At 33.6% G+C, this 13,904-nt stretch overlaps 1 protein-coding gene across 1 annotated transcript in view; it reads left to right on the forward strand.

Annotated features, from left to right (window-relative positions):
• Positions 1-4,680: 4,680 nt before the first annotated feature.
• LOC105618729 (AF4/FMR2 family member 4) overlaps positions 4,681-13,904 on the forward strand; it is a 223,657-nt gene continuing 214,433 nt past the window's right edge. The window contains exon 1 of the mRNA XM_012200263.1: positions 4,681-4,724. Within this exon, the coding sequence (XP_012055653.1) occupies positions 4,681-4,724 (44 nt within the window). The remainder of the gene's footprint in view (positions 4,725-13,904) is intronic.

Below are 13,904 nucleotides of genomic sequence, written 5' to 3' on the forward strand. Positions count from 1 at the left end.
TCGTAATAATATAGTACTGCCAAGTTACCATGTTGTTGTTAAATTAATGTATGATATTAATATTACATAAAAAATGACATGTGGGAAAATTTATTTAACTTAATCGATAAATTCTCAGCGTGTAAAAAGTGATTTATATTTCACGCAAAATATATTAAAAGATATAACAGGAGAGACATATGATTATCAATAATTCATAATAATCTAGTATTGCCAAGTGATTGCCATGTTGTTAATTAATCTAATATATGATATTAATATTAAAAAATATTATAGTATATCGCAGAAAATATTTTTTAGATTTAATCGATAAATTCTCAACATATAAAGAACAATTTATTTTATATGAAATACATCATTTAGAGACAGAATATAATTAGCATTCATTAAAAAAAAATCTAGTCGTCAAATGATTGTCGATTAAACCTGTGATATCAATATATGTATTACGAAAAACGTTATATCATGAAAAATGTTAATATCACGAAAAAATTTATTAAATTTAATCGATAAATTCTTAGCATATAAAAACGATGTTTGATATTTCACGCGAAATGCATTATTGAGAGAAAGAAGTGACAGGACGCGATTAGCATTCATGCAAAAAATCTAGTATTGTTAAGTGATTGTTGATTAAAATATATGATATTAATATCGCATAAAAAATGCAATGTAGACATTTTTTTAAACTTAATCGATAAATTCTCAATGTATACAAAATGATTTATTTTATGTAAAATATTATTAAAAGAAAGAGACAACATGAAAGACTTACGTGATTATTATTAATATTTTAGTTGCCAAGTGGTTATCATATTGTTGATTATTAAACTAATATGTATATAATATTAATATTAAAAAAATACAATGTGAAATATTTATTAATCTTAATTAATAAATTCGAAATGTATCAAATACAACAAGATTTTTATTAATATAATTTTTATTAATATAATATTAATATAAATTAAGAATACAGATATTAAATAATTATTTTTTCCGTTGAATTGTCTAATTATCAATCTAATTCAGCCAGGATCTCTTCTTGGCATCTCTTTTACGCGCACAATGGGATGATTAGAATGTAAAATTTATCAAAGTGCGGAAAGTTTTGCCTCGTGTAACTTCGGTTACGTTACTGATAAACACGGAAATCGTGTTTACCTTCATCGCAAATGACAACTCATCTACGTATCAGCATATAATATATTTCATCATAGAACTGCGGAAATTTTCTAATCTTGTTCTACTTTGCGCGGATAGCAGATCCGTGTGACAAAGTTGTGCGGCTTCTTGTTGTCTTTTTGTTTTTGTTTTGCTGCGCCGCAAAACGAGTCTTCGCGACGCGTAGCACAATCGATCCGGTCTATCTTGTCTTTCTCTTTTTCTCTCTCAACGACCGGAACAGTGCGATCATTGTTCAATAATGGTGTCAGTAGAAGTTGAAAGGGCTTATAGGTGATCGAATGCCTTGACTAATTATCTAATCGGGCGAGGGTTGGATGAACGCGATAAGCAATTTATGCGTGGGTATAGTAGGTACGTTGATGGACCAAGCGTCCGTCACAGATTCCGGCCATTATCTCTTGCATTTAACCCTCTCGTACTTGAATTATGCCTAAATGCCAAAGGGAATATCAAAGGAGCTTAGGTACTATCTTCAATACATGTTATATAGTGTCCGCTCATTAGACGCAACAAATTATTGTTCTATGTATATGAAATAATTTTTTGTTTTTCAATTTGAAATTATGATTATATTATAACATCATGCTAAATACAGAGGATTTGGATTCTACAACATTTCTACATTTCTTTTTAATAAATGTTTAATAAATTCTCAGGATATGTACAATTGATGTTTTTTTTTTTAAAGGAAAATATCGGCATTCTGTATTATATTTTTGTTACATCAGAAAAATAGACGTAATGGTAGCAAAATTGTATAGATAACAATTGCACAATTTATATCGTCTCATTACTTGAAAAGTAATACGCTTAAGTTTTTCGAAAAAGGGGAAGAACTTTCTAACAGAAAATTATTGACTCAAATAATATTAACAAAAAGATCATCTATTTTGAGAAACAAATATTATTTTTGTCATTTTTGTTTCACAAAACTCCTAAAAAAATCATCCTTTTTGAATTATGATGATTTTAAATGATCCTAAAAAATTATAAAATCAAAATAATTCATCAAAAGTGACATAACTCAAAATATCACCAGTAATATGTTTATTTTGATCAGCTATATATAATATATAATGACTAAATTCAAAATTAAACAATTTCTTCTTCAAACTTAATCACAAACTATCTTAATTTTAAATAATCTCTTTAGAAGACTCTCCTTTTTATTTACAAAAATGTAAGATCAGAATGTGTCATTCTTGTGGAAGGAATTATGATTTATGATCTCTTTGAAAACCTTAAGAACGACAAATGCTATTTAACGAACGGACTGTGAAATTAAATTGGTTTACTTTTCATGATTGATAAATTATATCTATAATTAATTCATTCATGATAACAACTGAAAAATCACTTTATTGCAGTTTTGTCATTTTTTAAGTAAGGCAACGATATTTAAGATTAACGATATTTAGGATTTTGTATATAGTTTAATAAGTTATTTTGCAATTATTGTAACTATAAAATAAATAGTTTATTCAATTATGTAACTACTAGGTTCCCAAAGTTTGGAAATATATTAAAAGATATATTAAAAGATTCACATTTCTGAGAATATTTGAAATATTCATAATAATTTGTTTTTGTAACAATAATTTTTTAATTTAACAATGATTTATTTTTTAAACAGTTATTAAATCTGAACTTGTTCAAAAAATACATTACGGATATTGGAATAGTATAAATCTGAATACAATATCGATTTAAACTTTGGCCTGAAATATACATTAATTCTAATATAAAACTTGTCACTGTGTAATTGTTATCATATTTTTCTCTGAGTGTGTATAAAAAGAGGAATAATTTTTGCTCTATCTCACATTATATCTTTTTCGCTGAGTATTTTTGACTTAATTTTTGGAAGTCGCATGTACGATTCATCAAGTGGATCGAATGATCAACAATTATTCGGGGCTTTAAGGTCGCAATTAAACAACGGAAGTAAAGGTCGCGCGGTGCATCGGAAGCAACACGGCAGATTGCGCCATACATATCTATATATATCTATATGTATATGGCTTGTCGCGTCGCGCGTGTATCGTATGGGTGGTAAAACAGCGTCTACGAGGCTGGGCCGCGCATGTCCACCCGCAGATGTCGCCCACGTTGCCAGGTGCGCTCGACCAATGGGCGAGCACTTACGGCCCCCCGTCCCTCCGTCGATTGGCCGCTCCTGCGGTGGCACGGACAGTGATCGCAATATGGCTTCCGCCAGCGCCAGCGAGTGAGAGTACCTCTGATAAAGGTGACATCGGGTCATGGCGAGGTATTCGGGGACGCAGGTGTCGTCGCGCGCGTTAAAATCGCCGTGCGTCAATCTTACCGTCGCGCGGATTTATATGGTCGCGTAGTTGGTGCCCTGTAAGCAATTGCAAGTGCGGCAAAACAATCGCTCCGTGTAAAGGTAGACGGAGAAAGGAGACTGACGGAGTCGGAGAGACAGAGTTAGAGACAGTGGAGAAAGAGCGAGTGAGACATAGTGAGCGAGTGAGTGAGAGAGAAAGAGTGAGAAAGAGAAGGAAGGGGGAGAAAACGCGACGGAAGATCTGCGCGTTCCGCTCCGTTCGAATCGAACGTAATCCTCAACTAATTTCGCGCGGCAAGTGAAACAAGTGACTGTCGCGGCGGATCTTAGCGCAACTTGACGGCGTAGCGCGACGCTGCGCGAGGGAACGCGGTGTTCGCGATTTCTTCGGCCGTCGTGGATACGTGCCGATTGTCGCGTGCGAATCGAGCGAGAATCCGAGCGAGCAGCGAAAGACAAAAAAACAGAAAATAAAGAGAAAGAGAGGACATCGGAGGAGACTGTGTGGTCTTAGCGAGTGTCTCGAATTCGACATCGTGAATCTGATTGTATTCTGAGTCCACGGCATCGAGGAACGGCGGCGCGTCACCGGTAGCACTCCGCACTCTGTGCGTGCGTGCGTGCGTGCGTGCGTGCGTGCGTGCGTGTGTGTTGCGTGTATACAGGTAGTAGAAGTAGGTGCACGTATCGGGCGCAGGGGACGACATTGGAGCAGCGGACACACATTGGAGTAAGCGCGGTGAGAGAGCGGTGAATGAGCGGGAAGTTGCGAGCGCACGGTAAAGAGAGAGAGAGAGAGAAAGCTAGCGTGCTGAGGGACAGAGGAGAGACGATATACACGCGGGGTGTATGACGGCGTTTCGGTGCGGCGAGGCGACGTTGCCAGAGTTTTCCCCCCCGTCGCGTACTCCGCTGTTACACGCCACTACTATACGACGGCACGAGGGAGAGGTAGAGGAGGGTGGCGGACACAAGAACGACCACACGGCGATCACGGTGGTGTGTTAGTGCCGCGGCGTGCGGTTGCTGGTAGTGGTGCGTGGATCGCGTCGCGCCAACGAGAATCTAGACGCGCGCCGATCTCGTCCTCCCCGCGAATCCCCGAGAGCCCCGCGACGAGAGGATATACGCCGCGGATACCATGGAACGACGCCTGACGACGTACGTTCGCAGCGACACGTGACATGCCGAGCCACAAGCCAGCGCAAGCCATGAAGAAGCCGCCACGGTGAGTGGAGACAGAATCCGCTTGATTTGCGTCGTTTTTTTTTCTTGTCCTTTGCGCTCTCCGCTCTCGAGCTCCCTTCTTTTTCATCGAAAGCGGCGAGTGCATCTGCGCGTCGAACGTTCTCGCCTAGGCGCTCTGCTCGCCTTTTTTCTCGAACAGTCAAAGATGAAAACGAGAAAACACTTAAAAACTACTTAAAAACATAGAATCGAGGAATCAGGTCACTTTTGACATTTGGTTGAACGAATTCTTATCACAGCAGGAAATCATTTATCTGCGGGGGATCTTGCCATAATCGCTGCAACCTACGAAACGAGATGGAGAAGGGATGACTTCGTTATCTTAGATTTCCTTTAAAGCCTAAACACTTTTTTAATCAGATCTTTAAAACATTTCTTTTAATGATGAAAGTGTTTTAAAAGAAATCTGGATTTCTTCAATCAATCAATTAGAATTATAATAGATTTAATCAGAAAATTCTGATTTTTCGACTAGAATTAATGCAATCAGATTCTTTTTCCAGAGTTTCTTTTAAGAGGTTCCTTTTAAGACATTTCCACCAACATTTCAACAGAAATGTTTTAAAGGTCTCAATGGCGTTAAATTTAAAGGGAAACTTAAGATAATGAAGCCAACCTCTTCCATCTTGCTTGGTAGGTATTGAAGGAAACCTAGATGTCTTTTAAGACACTCCCACTGTCGGTAGAAATATTTGAAAGTTACAATGATACGTGATTTGAAGCGTTCAAAAGTTGACGTTTCACATTTTAGAACGCTTTTTTATATCTCTCTGTGACCATTTTTTAAAGATTTTTAAAGTACCGACAGTAAACGTGTTTTAAAGGTTTCAATAGCGTTTAAAGCCAATTCTCAGCTGCTTATTCGTCATCAGTAGCGTTTTAAAAGCCTGCCGAACAGCTTAAGGATTTCTCTAGGGGGTTGCCCGGGGTAATTCGGGGTCACTGATACGTTACTGCGGCTGCAGAAGCGGGTATTCGTCCCCGTGGTGGTAAAGCGGTGCGATTATGGGGGATGAGTCACAGAAGATTGACGCCTTGTTTATTGATCTTGACGCGGATGCATGGCGCTTGTTATGGCATCGTCGTTGGTTGCTGTCGTTAGTTCATCGAAAGTGTAGCATGAATTTTAGCATGTTAAGGAGTCGTCAAGACGATCGTTTCAGTGATTTTCCACGAGAAAATATCCGGAGCGTCCCGTTAACCGCTGCAACTTTTATAAAGTTTGTAGAAAAAAGTTGTCAGAACTTTTTTTGATCTTTTATCCCTTTGAATATTTAATTATTGGAATTTTTTTTAAGATGTAATTTTAGCAATCTTTATACAAGAAAGTCAGAAGTTTATTAATTATATTAAAATTTTAAGAATTAAGAGTTTACTTTTTAAAAAAATAACATATAGGTTTCTTTCAATTTAATTCAGCATTAATTCTTCCTTGATGAAAATATTGAGTATGTTTATCATTTTTCAATTTTTCATGTGTTATGCATTTATATAATTCAATCAGTAATTTCTAATTAAATTTCTGTCGAAATCACGTTTATTTATAATTAACCGAGGAATGTGATTTCATCTAGTTCCCGGAAATCTTCTATCTCTGATCATTAATTATGTGAGAAATACTGATGTTATATGTTTATTGAGACAAAAATTGTTTGAAAATACATCACTTCCAACAAAATTAAAGGATCATTGAAAATAAGCGCTGAAAAGGATCAAAATCACGTATTCTTGTGAAAAAATGATCGCAGAAAGATATTTAAAAAGATGTTTTAAAGTTTGAAATTCCAACTTTTGAATGCTTTAAGTCACGTCTCTGTAACGATTTTACTACAAACGACACTAATTTAAAGTGAACTTTGAAAAATTGTTTGCAGTGAAATTGTTTCAAAAACATGGGGTTTGGAGTATTCGAAAGTTGAGGTTTCAAGCTTTAAAATGCTCTTTTAAACATCTGCGCAAACATTTTTCGCAAACTTAACTTTAAATTTTGTTCTTTTCAGCAGTGATTTTATGTGATACTTTAATTCGTTAAAAAAAGAATCTGATAATAATTATCAAATGTTGAGTGAAATAATTTTAATCATACGTTTAGTTAATATAACTAAAACTTTAATTGAAATTATTTCACTCAATATTTGATAGCTATTACCAGACTCTTTTCAGTGTAGTAATTAATAATAATTGAATAATAATGATTTTATTTATTTACAATGTAAAAGCGACTATTAGTATATGCACTGACTATTTATTATTTTATTTATTAATTTTTAGAAAATAATTGATACTGGAATACACTTTAAGACATATTAAGAATATCTGGGAAAAAATTAAGATTAACTTTCTAGATTATCCAAGGAATTCTTAATTCGATATGATAATAATTGAACTCTATTAATCCAAGCAATGTGTGAATGTATGATTTCGTGTGCGGAGAATATAAAGCGGACTGCGTTCTTAGGAATTTATTAATGATGTAGAAAGAGAGAATGTGATTTAACCAGGAAATGGAATACGCATTGCTTTAGATTAAGATAAGATACTTAGAAAAAAATGGAATTAATGCTGAGGAAGTCACTTAATAAAAAAAAAAAAAATGGAATGAAATTGAATTAAACTTATAAAGTAAGAATAATATAAATATAAATATATAAATTACATTTTTTTGCGTATATATTTTTACTCGTATACAAAGAAGTTACCTGGAAGTTCAATTAGCCATACATAAGGTCGATAACTAGTATCTTCCGCGAGAAGGAGATTTACTCGGAGTTTTTACGGGAACATGGAAATTTTATTCCAACTGCGGCGCGCAACAAAAGTTTGTAATTCGAAATACTTTAGGTCCCAGCGCTATACCAGTTAGCGAAACTTGAAATCCGAGCTACTCACCGTTCGTTCTCAGGAATGAATTTAATCGTGTCACGAGTTTTATTCCCGAGCCAACTTTCGACGAGGAGGAAAGCGCGCGCGATCGCGGTCTTTAAGCCCTGGCGAAGTGTCGAAGAGATGAGCACGACGTTTAGGAATTCGAGGGTCGAACTCGCGTAGCGACGAAGAGACGTTCCAAATACTTGCCGGTTCGCCGTTCATTGTCGACGATGGTTGTCGGTGTTCGTCTCGATGTAGAAGCTGCGTAGGTCGCTAAATTATGGAGCAACGGGATAAAGGAGAGCCAAGGGAAATGAAGAGAAAGAAAAGAACGGTTGCTCGGGTCGTATCGTTGACGCTGAATAATTCTTCGCGCGTTCAAAGACTTTAATTCGCGATCGTTGTAGCGAAAATTTTAGTCCTTCCTCCATTCAACGTTTTTTATACCTTTCTCTATGATTTCTCCTGTGTGTTTACGTTATTTTAATTATTAGCGTAATACGTTATAAATAATATATCATGATAAACAAAATATGTAATAATATAAAACTTAATTTAAAATTTATTATGAAAATAGAAATATAAATATCCATACGTGTAATTAATATGAACGCTATCATTAATTGCTCAACTGCCTACTTATTGGATTTGTATATTAATGTCTTAAAAAAGACATATTTTTTAATATTAAGTAAAATATTACGTAAAATTATCTTTTTCCTTCTTTTTATAGATTGAACTAAATATCCGCATGTTTCAAGATATTATCAGACATTACATATTTTTTAAATATTATTAATTTTCTTTGGAAATCTTATAATTATTTTCTTTCTATCTGCTTTTATACTTCTTATTAATTATTTTACACATACTGTTTATTGACTTTGTCTATTTTCCATGCCTATTACGCGGTGTTTACACTACAATAAATCTTAAGCAGAGTTGGCAAAATTCCATACTTTTTAGGTAACGTCCACGTCAGCAGTAAAAATCGGTATTTTTAGGAAAACTGCTGATCTTCTATTAAAAACAATAAAATAAATAGAAAATTTTATTATCAATATTTTTACTTATAGTCAGTATTTTATCACTATTCTAGTTAAGTGTCAACCGAAAGAATTTTTTCCAATTTAAACTTTATCCAAAATGAAATTTATAATAGATTAAGAATCGATGTAATAATAAAATAAATTTTTTTTGTCGTAAGATATTAAATGGTAAACTAGATGACAAGTCATTCTCTTCATATTGGACTGTTATTGGTTAATTTTTTAAGGTTTTAAGATTTAAGGTTTAAGGTTTTACTATTCTATTGTAGACACCTCGATAGACATCGTGACAATAATTTCTGCTTTCTCCATATTTTTTGTACGTTTTTTTGTTAACCTGCTCTTGGAAGGCGAACTATTCGAACGACTATAAAAGCGAGTCTATTCTTGTCTTGTACTTTGTTAGGCAGTCAAAAAATCACGTAGTATATAAAACAAGCATACGAATTTTATATTTTTTATATTTTTTATATTTTTACGATGTAAAAAGGACCTAATCTTACAAAAATGAATATTTATTGATTCTTTATTGACTCAGTCACAGCCATCCAAATGATAGTAAAGACTTGTTAAAGCTTTCACAAGAAACTGTTTTTTAGATTTTTATGCAAAGTAATTTATTTACCAGAATTCATAATCAAAAAGTTGACTGTGTCTTTAAAGTTCAACATTGCCGATGGAGAATTATTATACAACGGTCTCAAAGGATTATATGTCCCAAGACAGAGATGTGCGATAAACTACATACTACATGATAAAAAATATTTTAAAATCATTTGTTCGGTTCACTCAAATATACAAACAAAGTTTTAATATTTGCGTTAAATTGATTCAATATTTAGTATTAGGGGTACAACTTTGCTTCCGCCGTTTTCCTATAGATTGCTTTAGCGGTAAGTGGTGGTCGAAATAAATAGATCATAGACGTCATACAATAAACTTGGGCATCTGTCAACATAACCCCATAGAAACATTAGTCGATTTGTGTCTGCATCATAAAGTTATTCTCGATTGAAAATGTCAGTTTACAAGCCAAATTCTCGTCATTTGCGGGAGGTTTTAATTTTTTGCTTCAATATGAAGAAATCTGCGGCTGAAGCTCATCGAATGCTCTCAAATACTTATGGTGAGGCCACTATTAAGAAAGAACGTGTCGTGAGTAGTTTCAACGCTTCAAAAACGGTGATTTTGACGTCCAAGGTCATGCTTTGTATTTGGTGGGACCAGCTCGGCGTAGTGTATTATGAACTGTTAAAACCGACTGAAACAATCACAGGCGATCGGTATCGAACGCAATTGATGCGTTTGAACCGAGCATTGAAAGACAAACGGCCGCAATACAACGAGAGACACGAAAAGTGATTTTGCAGCATGACAATGCTCGGCCCCATGTTGCGAAAGTGGTCAAGACTTGGAAACGTTGAAATGGGAAATCCTACCCCACCCGCCGTATTCTCCAGACGTTGCTCCCTCTGACTATCACTTGTTTCGATCAATGGCACACGGCCTGGCTGACCAGCACTTCTGATCTTATGAAGAAGTAAAAAATTGGATCGATTCGTGGATAGCCTCAAAAGATGACCAGTTTTTTCGACGCGGGATTCATACCCGTTACCCGAAAGATGGGAGAAAGTAGTGGCCAGCGATGGACAATACTTTGAATCATAAATGTGTAACCAGTTTTTTACAATAAAGCCTCGAATTTCGGAAAAAAACGGCGGAAGCAAAGTTTGTACACCTAATATTAAAATAACATATTTATGAGTAAATAAAAATAAATAAAATAAATAAAAATAATATTTTTTAAAATATATGTTTAAAAATAATTGAATAAAATATGTTACAAAAGTGTTAAATTTATTGGAACATGTTATTCTAACATGTTATAAATGTTAATTTTAATTAAAAAATGATGCTTAATTATGTAAATTATGTTGTTGTTACATTTTTTGTGTTAATTTTTTACATAATATTTGTGTTACACATTTATCTCATGTTGAATTAACACACAATTAAAATTTGAGTGGATTGTTTGAGACATATGAAATTTGTTAAATTTAACACAATTTCCCAACTGTGTATTTTATATTATGTCTACCCTATGATACTCTCAGGGTTTCCAAAGGATTCGCAATGCACGCAGCATCGCGTAATTATAAATCTAAGCGCGGTATCAATTACGTGTTTCTGGAGGCGGTTACTTCGCGAGAGAGGCGTTAACGAGTCCTCGACTGCAAAGTCCTTTCGCGGCCTTGAATGTGACTCTTCTCCTTCGTTCCGATGCGTTGTTTGTACGGCGGCGCGTTATGCATTTGCTTCGGGGAGTGCCTTGTGTAAATAATGAAACGCGTCGGCGAAACGTTCGATTCTGCGCATTGAAATAATGGGCCGAAATGCATGCGGTAGGAGACCGCGCCTTATCCTGATTCTCGTATCGCGTCATCGCGAAATTCATAATCAGACAGATCAAATCTGAGACAAAATTGAAAAGCAATAGGAACAAGGAATAACAAATTTTAATCTAGAAATCGTGTTTATTAGAATACACGAGTTTTTTGATAGGTTCATTAAAATTTGTTATTCCCAGTTCTTATTGTCTATGTTTTTCAATCATTCATTAGACTTAATCGATCTTTCATCCCGTTCCAGCATAGCGTAAAGCATTTAATCGATTTGTTAATTTCGAATCCGCTTAAAAATTTCCGAACATCTCAATTTTCTTCTCAAAATTCTCAAAGATTATTATTATTATTATTATTATTAGAGATTATTATTACAGAGTAAAAATTAATTACAGTAAAATTAGAGTAAAATCAGTTAGCAAACTCAACAAAATTTGTATTAATAAAATTTGTAAATTTGTAAATTTAACATTTTACGTATTCCAAATGGTCCATCTAAGTTTTTATGTTAATTCAACATCGATGAATATAATGTATGTAATATGTTTTTCTTTTAAGAGACACAGTCGATACAAATATCGTTCTATTTTTGTTATTTATTTAGTGATACTAATTGTAAGAAAGATAAAATGATAATTATCGACTGTGCCTCTGAAAAAAAAAAAAACACTTTATGTTAGGAAATAATTGTGTAACACAAATACTGTATAAAAAAATTGACACAAAAAATGTAACATAATTTTTGACATAATTTTTGAGCAAATTGTAGAAGTATATTTTTTCAATGAAATTAATATTTAATGTGTTAAATTAGTACATTTTATTTTTTTAGAATTTATGTTTAAAAAATATATTATTTTTATGTTATTTATTTATTTACTTATAAATGATGTTATTTTAACACTAAAAAATGTTGAATATCAATTTAATATAAAAATATTCAAATAACACGATCATTATGTTAAATTAATACTAATATAACAATTTTAACAAAAAAATCTTGGGGGCAGAGTTTCCCTAATCTACATTTTTACCTCCAAAACCATTTTCTTTAAAATCTATTATATCTAAAAAAGGTGGTATTCACGCATAAATCAATTTTCGTGTGGTTTTTTTCACTCCAAGTATCCTTTTTACGGTTAAATTTGATTCAAAAGAATTCTTTGTGTTTTCTCGGAAAATGTGGCATTGTAAAGTCGGTATTTCTGTCTATAGAGAGAAGGGAGAACATTTTCATAAAATCGATTTAATACTTGGAAGTTGCTAGAAACACTGATACTCTCTCTAATAATGCCATATGTACCTATAAGCTTTTAAACTAAAAAAAGTTTTGCATACCAGTGTTTGACATGCGGCCAAAGTCGGATAACCCTGTACAAAGAAAGTAAGAAGAGTTCAATAAAGTAGGTACAGAAAACGAGCACAGTTCTGTATTTGATCTATTGTTATTCACCTCGTATACCTCGTTCCTTTCCAGCGTTCGACGAACGTGTTTAGGATCGATCTTTACGGTGCTATCCCGGAAGAAGTATCGTGAGAAGAAGAGAGCCTATAAAATGCGAGTATCGCAAATTTCACGCCTCCTATCCGATTTAATCCTCGAACCTTCTTATGATATTATAAATTGGTAGATCGACATACGATCATCGATTAATCGGTCGCTTCTTTGTGTCGTTTCCGTGATATTTCTTAAGTCAGGTTTTGTAGGGATATTCTATAGTGTGTAATTACTTGCGATTTGCTTTACACTTTCTTGTTATTTTATGCCTGAAGTTATTTCGGAGTGTACATAAAAATCTGCCTAAGAAAAAATTCTTGCCTACTCATGAAGACTTTAACTAGAATTTTTACTATCATAAATCAAATTGTATTTTGATTATTCTTTACAAATTTCAATTCATTCTACCAGAATTTTTACAAAATATCGAATGTGCCTTGAAAGTCTAACTTAGATAGATTTTTATATTGTTCCGGGCTGTATTCAAAGTATGTTTTACTTGACGGAAGATCAAAGCTAAATGTCTAAAATCATTTTCTTTTGTTTACTTTCTTCAAAGAAAAATAACTTCTTTTAAAAAATATAAGCAAAAGAAAATGTTTTTTGACATTTATACGGAAAAACTATAGAAAAAAGGAAATAGCTGTCGTAATTAAAAATTGCATGTGATAATTAAATGATTAAAATGGTACATTGAAAAAATTACAATTTGACTTTTATAATAGTAAAAATTCTAGTTAAAGCCTTTACGAGTAGGCAAGAATTTTTAAAATTTTTATGTACAGTTTGAATATAAAAATCTGCCAAATTGAATACCTTTTCAAGGTATATGCAATATTTTATAAAAATTCTGATAACTAAATTTGAGTTCGTAAAAAAATAAGTAAAATACAATTTGAGTTCTATAATAATAGTAAAAATTCTAATTAAAGCCTTCATAAGTAGATAGGAATTTTTTAGATTTTTATATACAGTCCAGAGTAATATAAAAATCCACTGAAGCTAAAAGACTCTTAAATTATTTATCTAAGTGCAAAAATTCCATGATGAAAAGGTTAAAATTTAAGTAATTCCGCGTAATCGATAAATTATTGTTTCAATGTTGAGTTATCCTGGAGTTTGCCGAAAATACAGCAATAATATGCAATGAAAATTTTACGATGCAACACAGCAAACGAGCACATTTAACAAATTGAGAGAGAGAGAGAGAGAGAGAGAGAGAGAGAGAGAGAGAGAGAGAGAAGAGAGGAGGGAGGGGAGGACACACCACCTATCGTCGTAGTGCGAGAGCAGTGTCGTTCGACGTACGTAGTCGGCGCCGACACGTACGTAGTACGACTACC

Source organism: Atta cephalotes (assembly GCF_000143395.1).
Source record: "Atta cephalotes unplaced genomic scaffold scaffold00001, whole genome shotgun sequence".
NCBI classification, from domain to species: domain Eukaryota; kingdom Metazoa; phylum Arthropoda; class Insecta; order Hymenoptera; family Formicidae; genus Atta; species Atta cephalotes.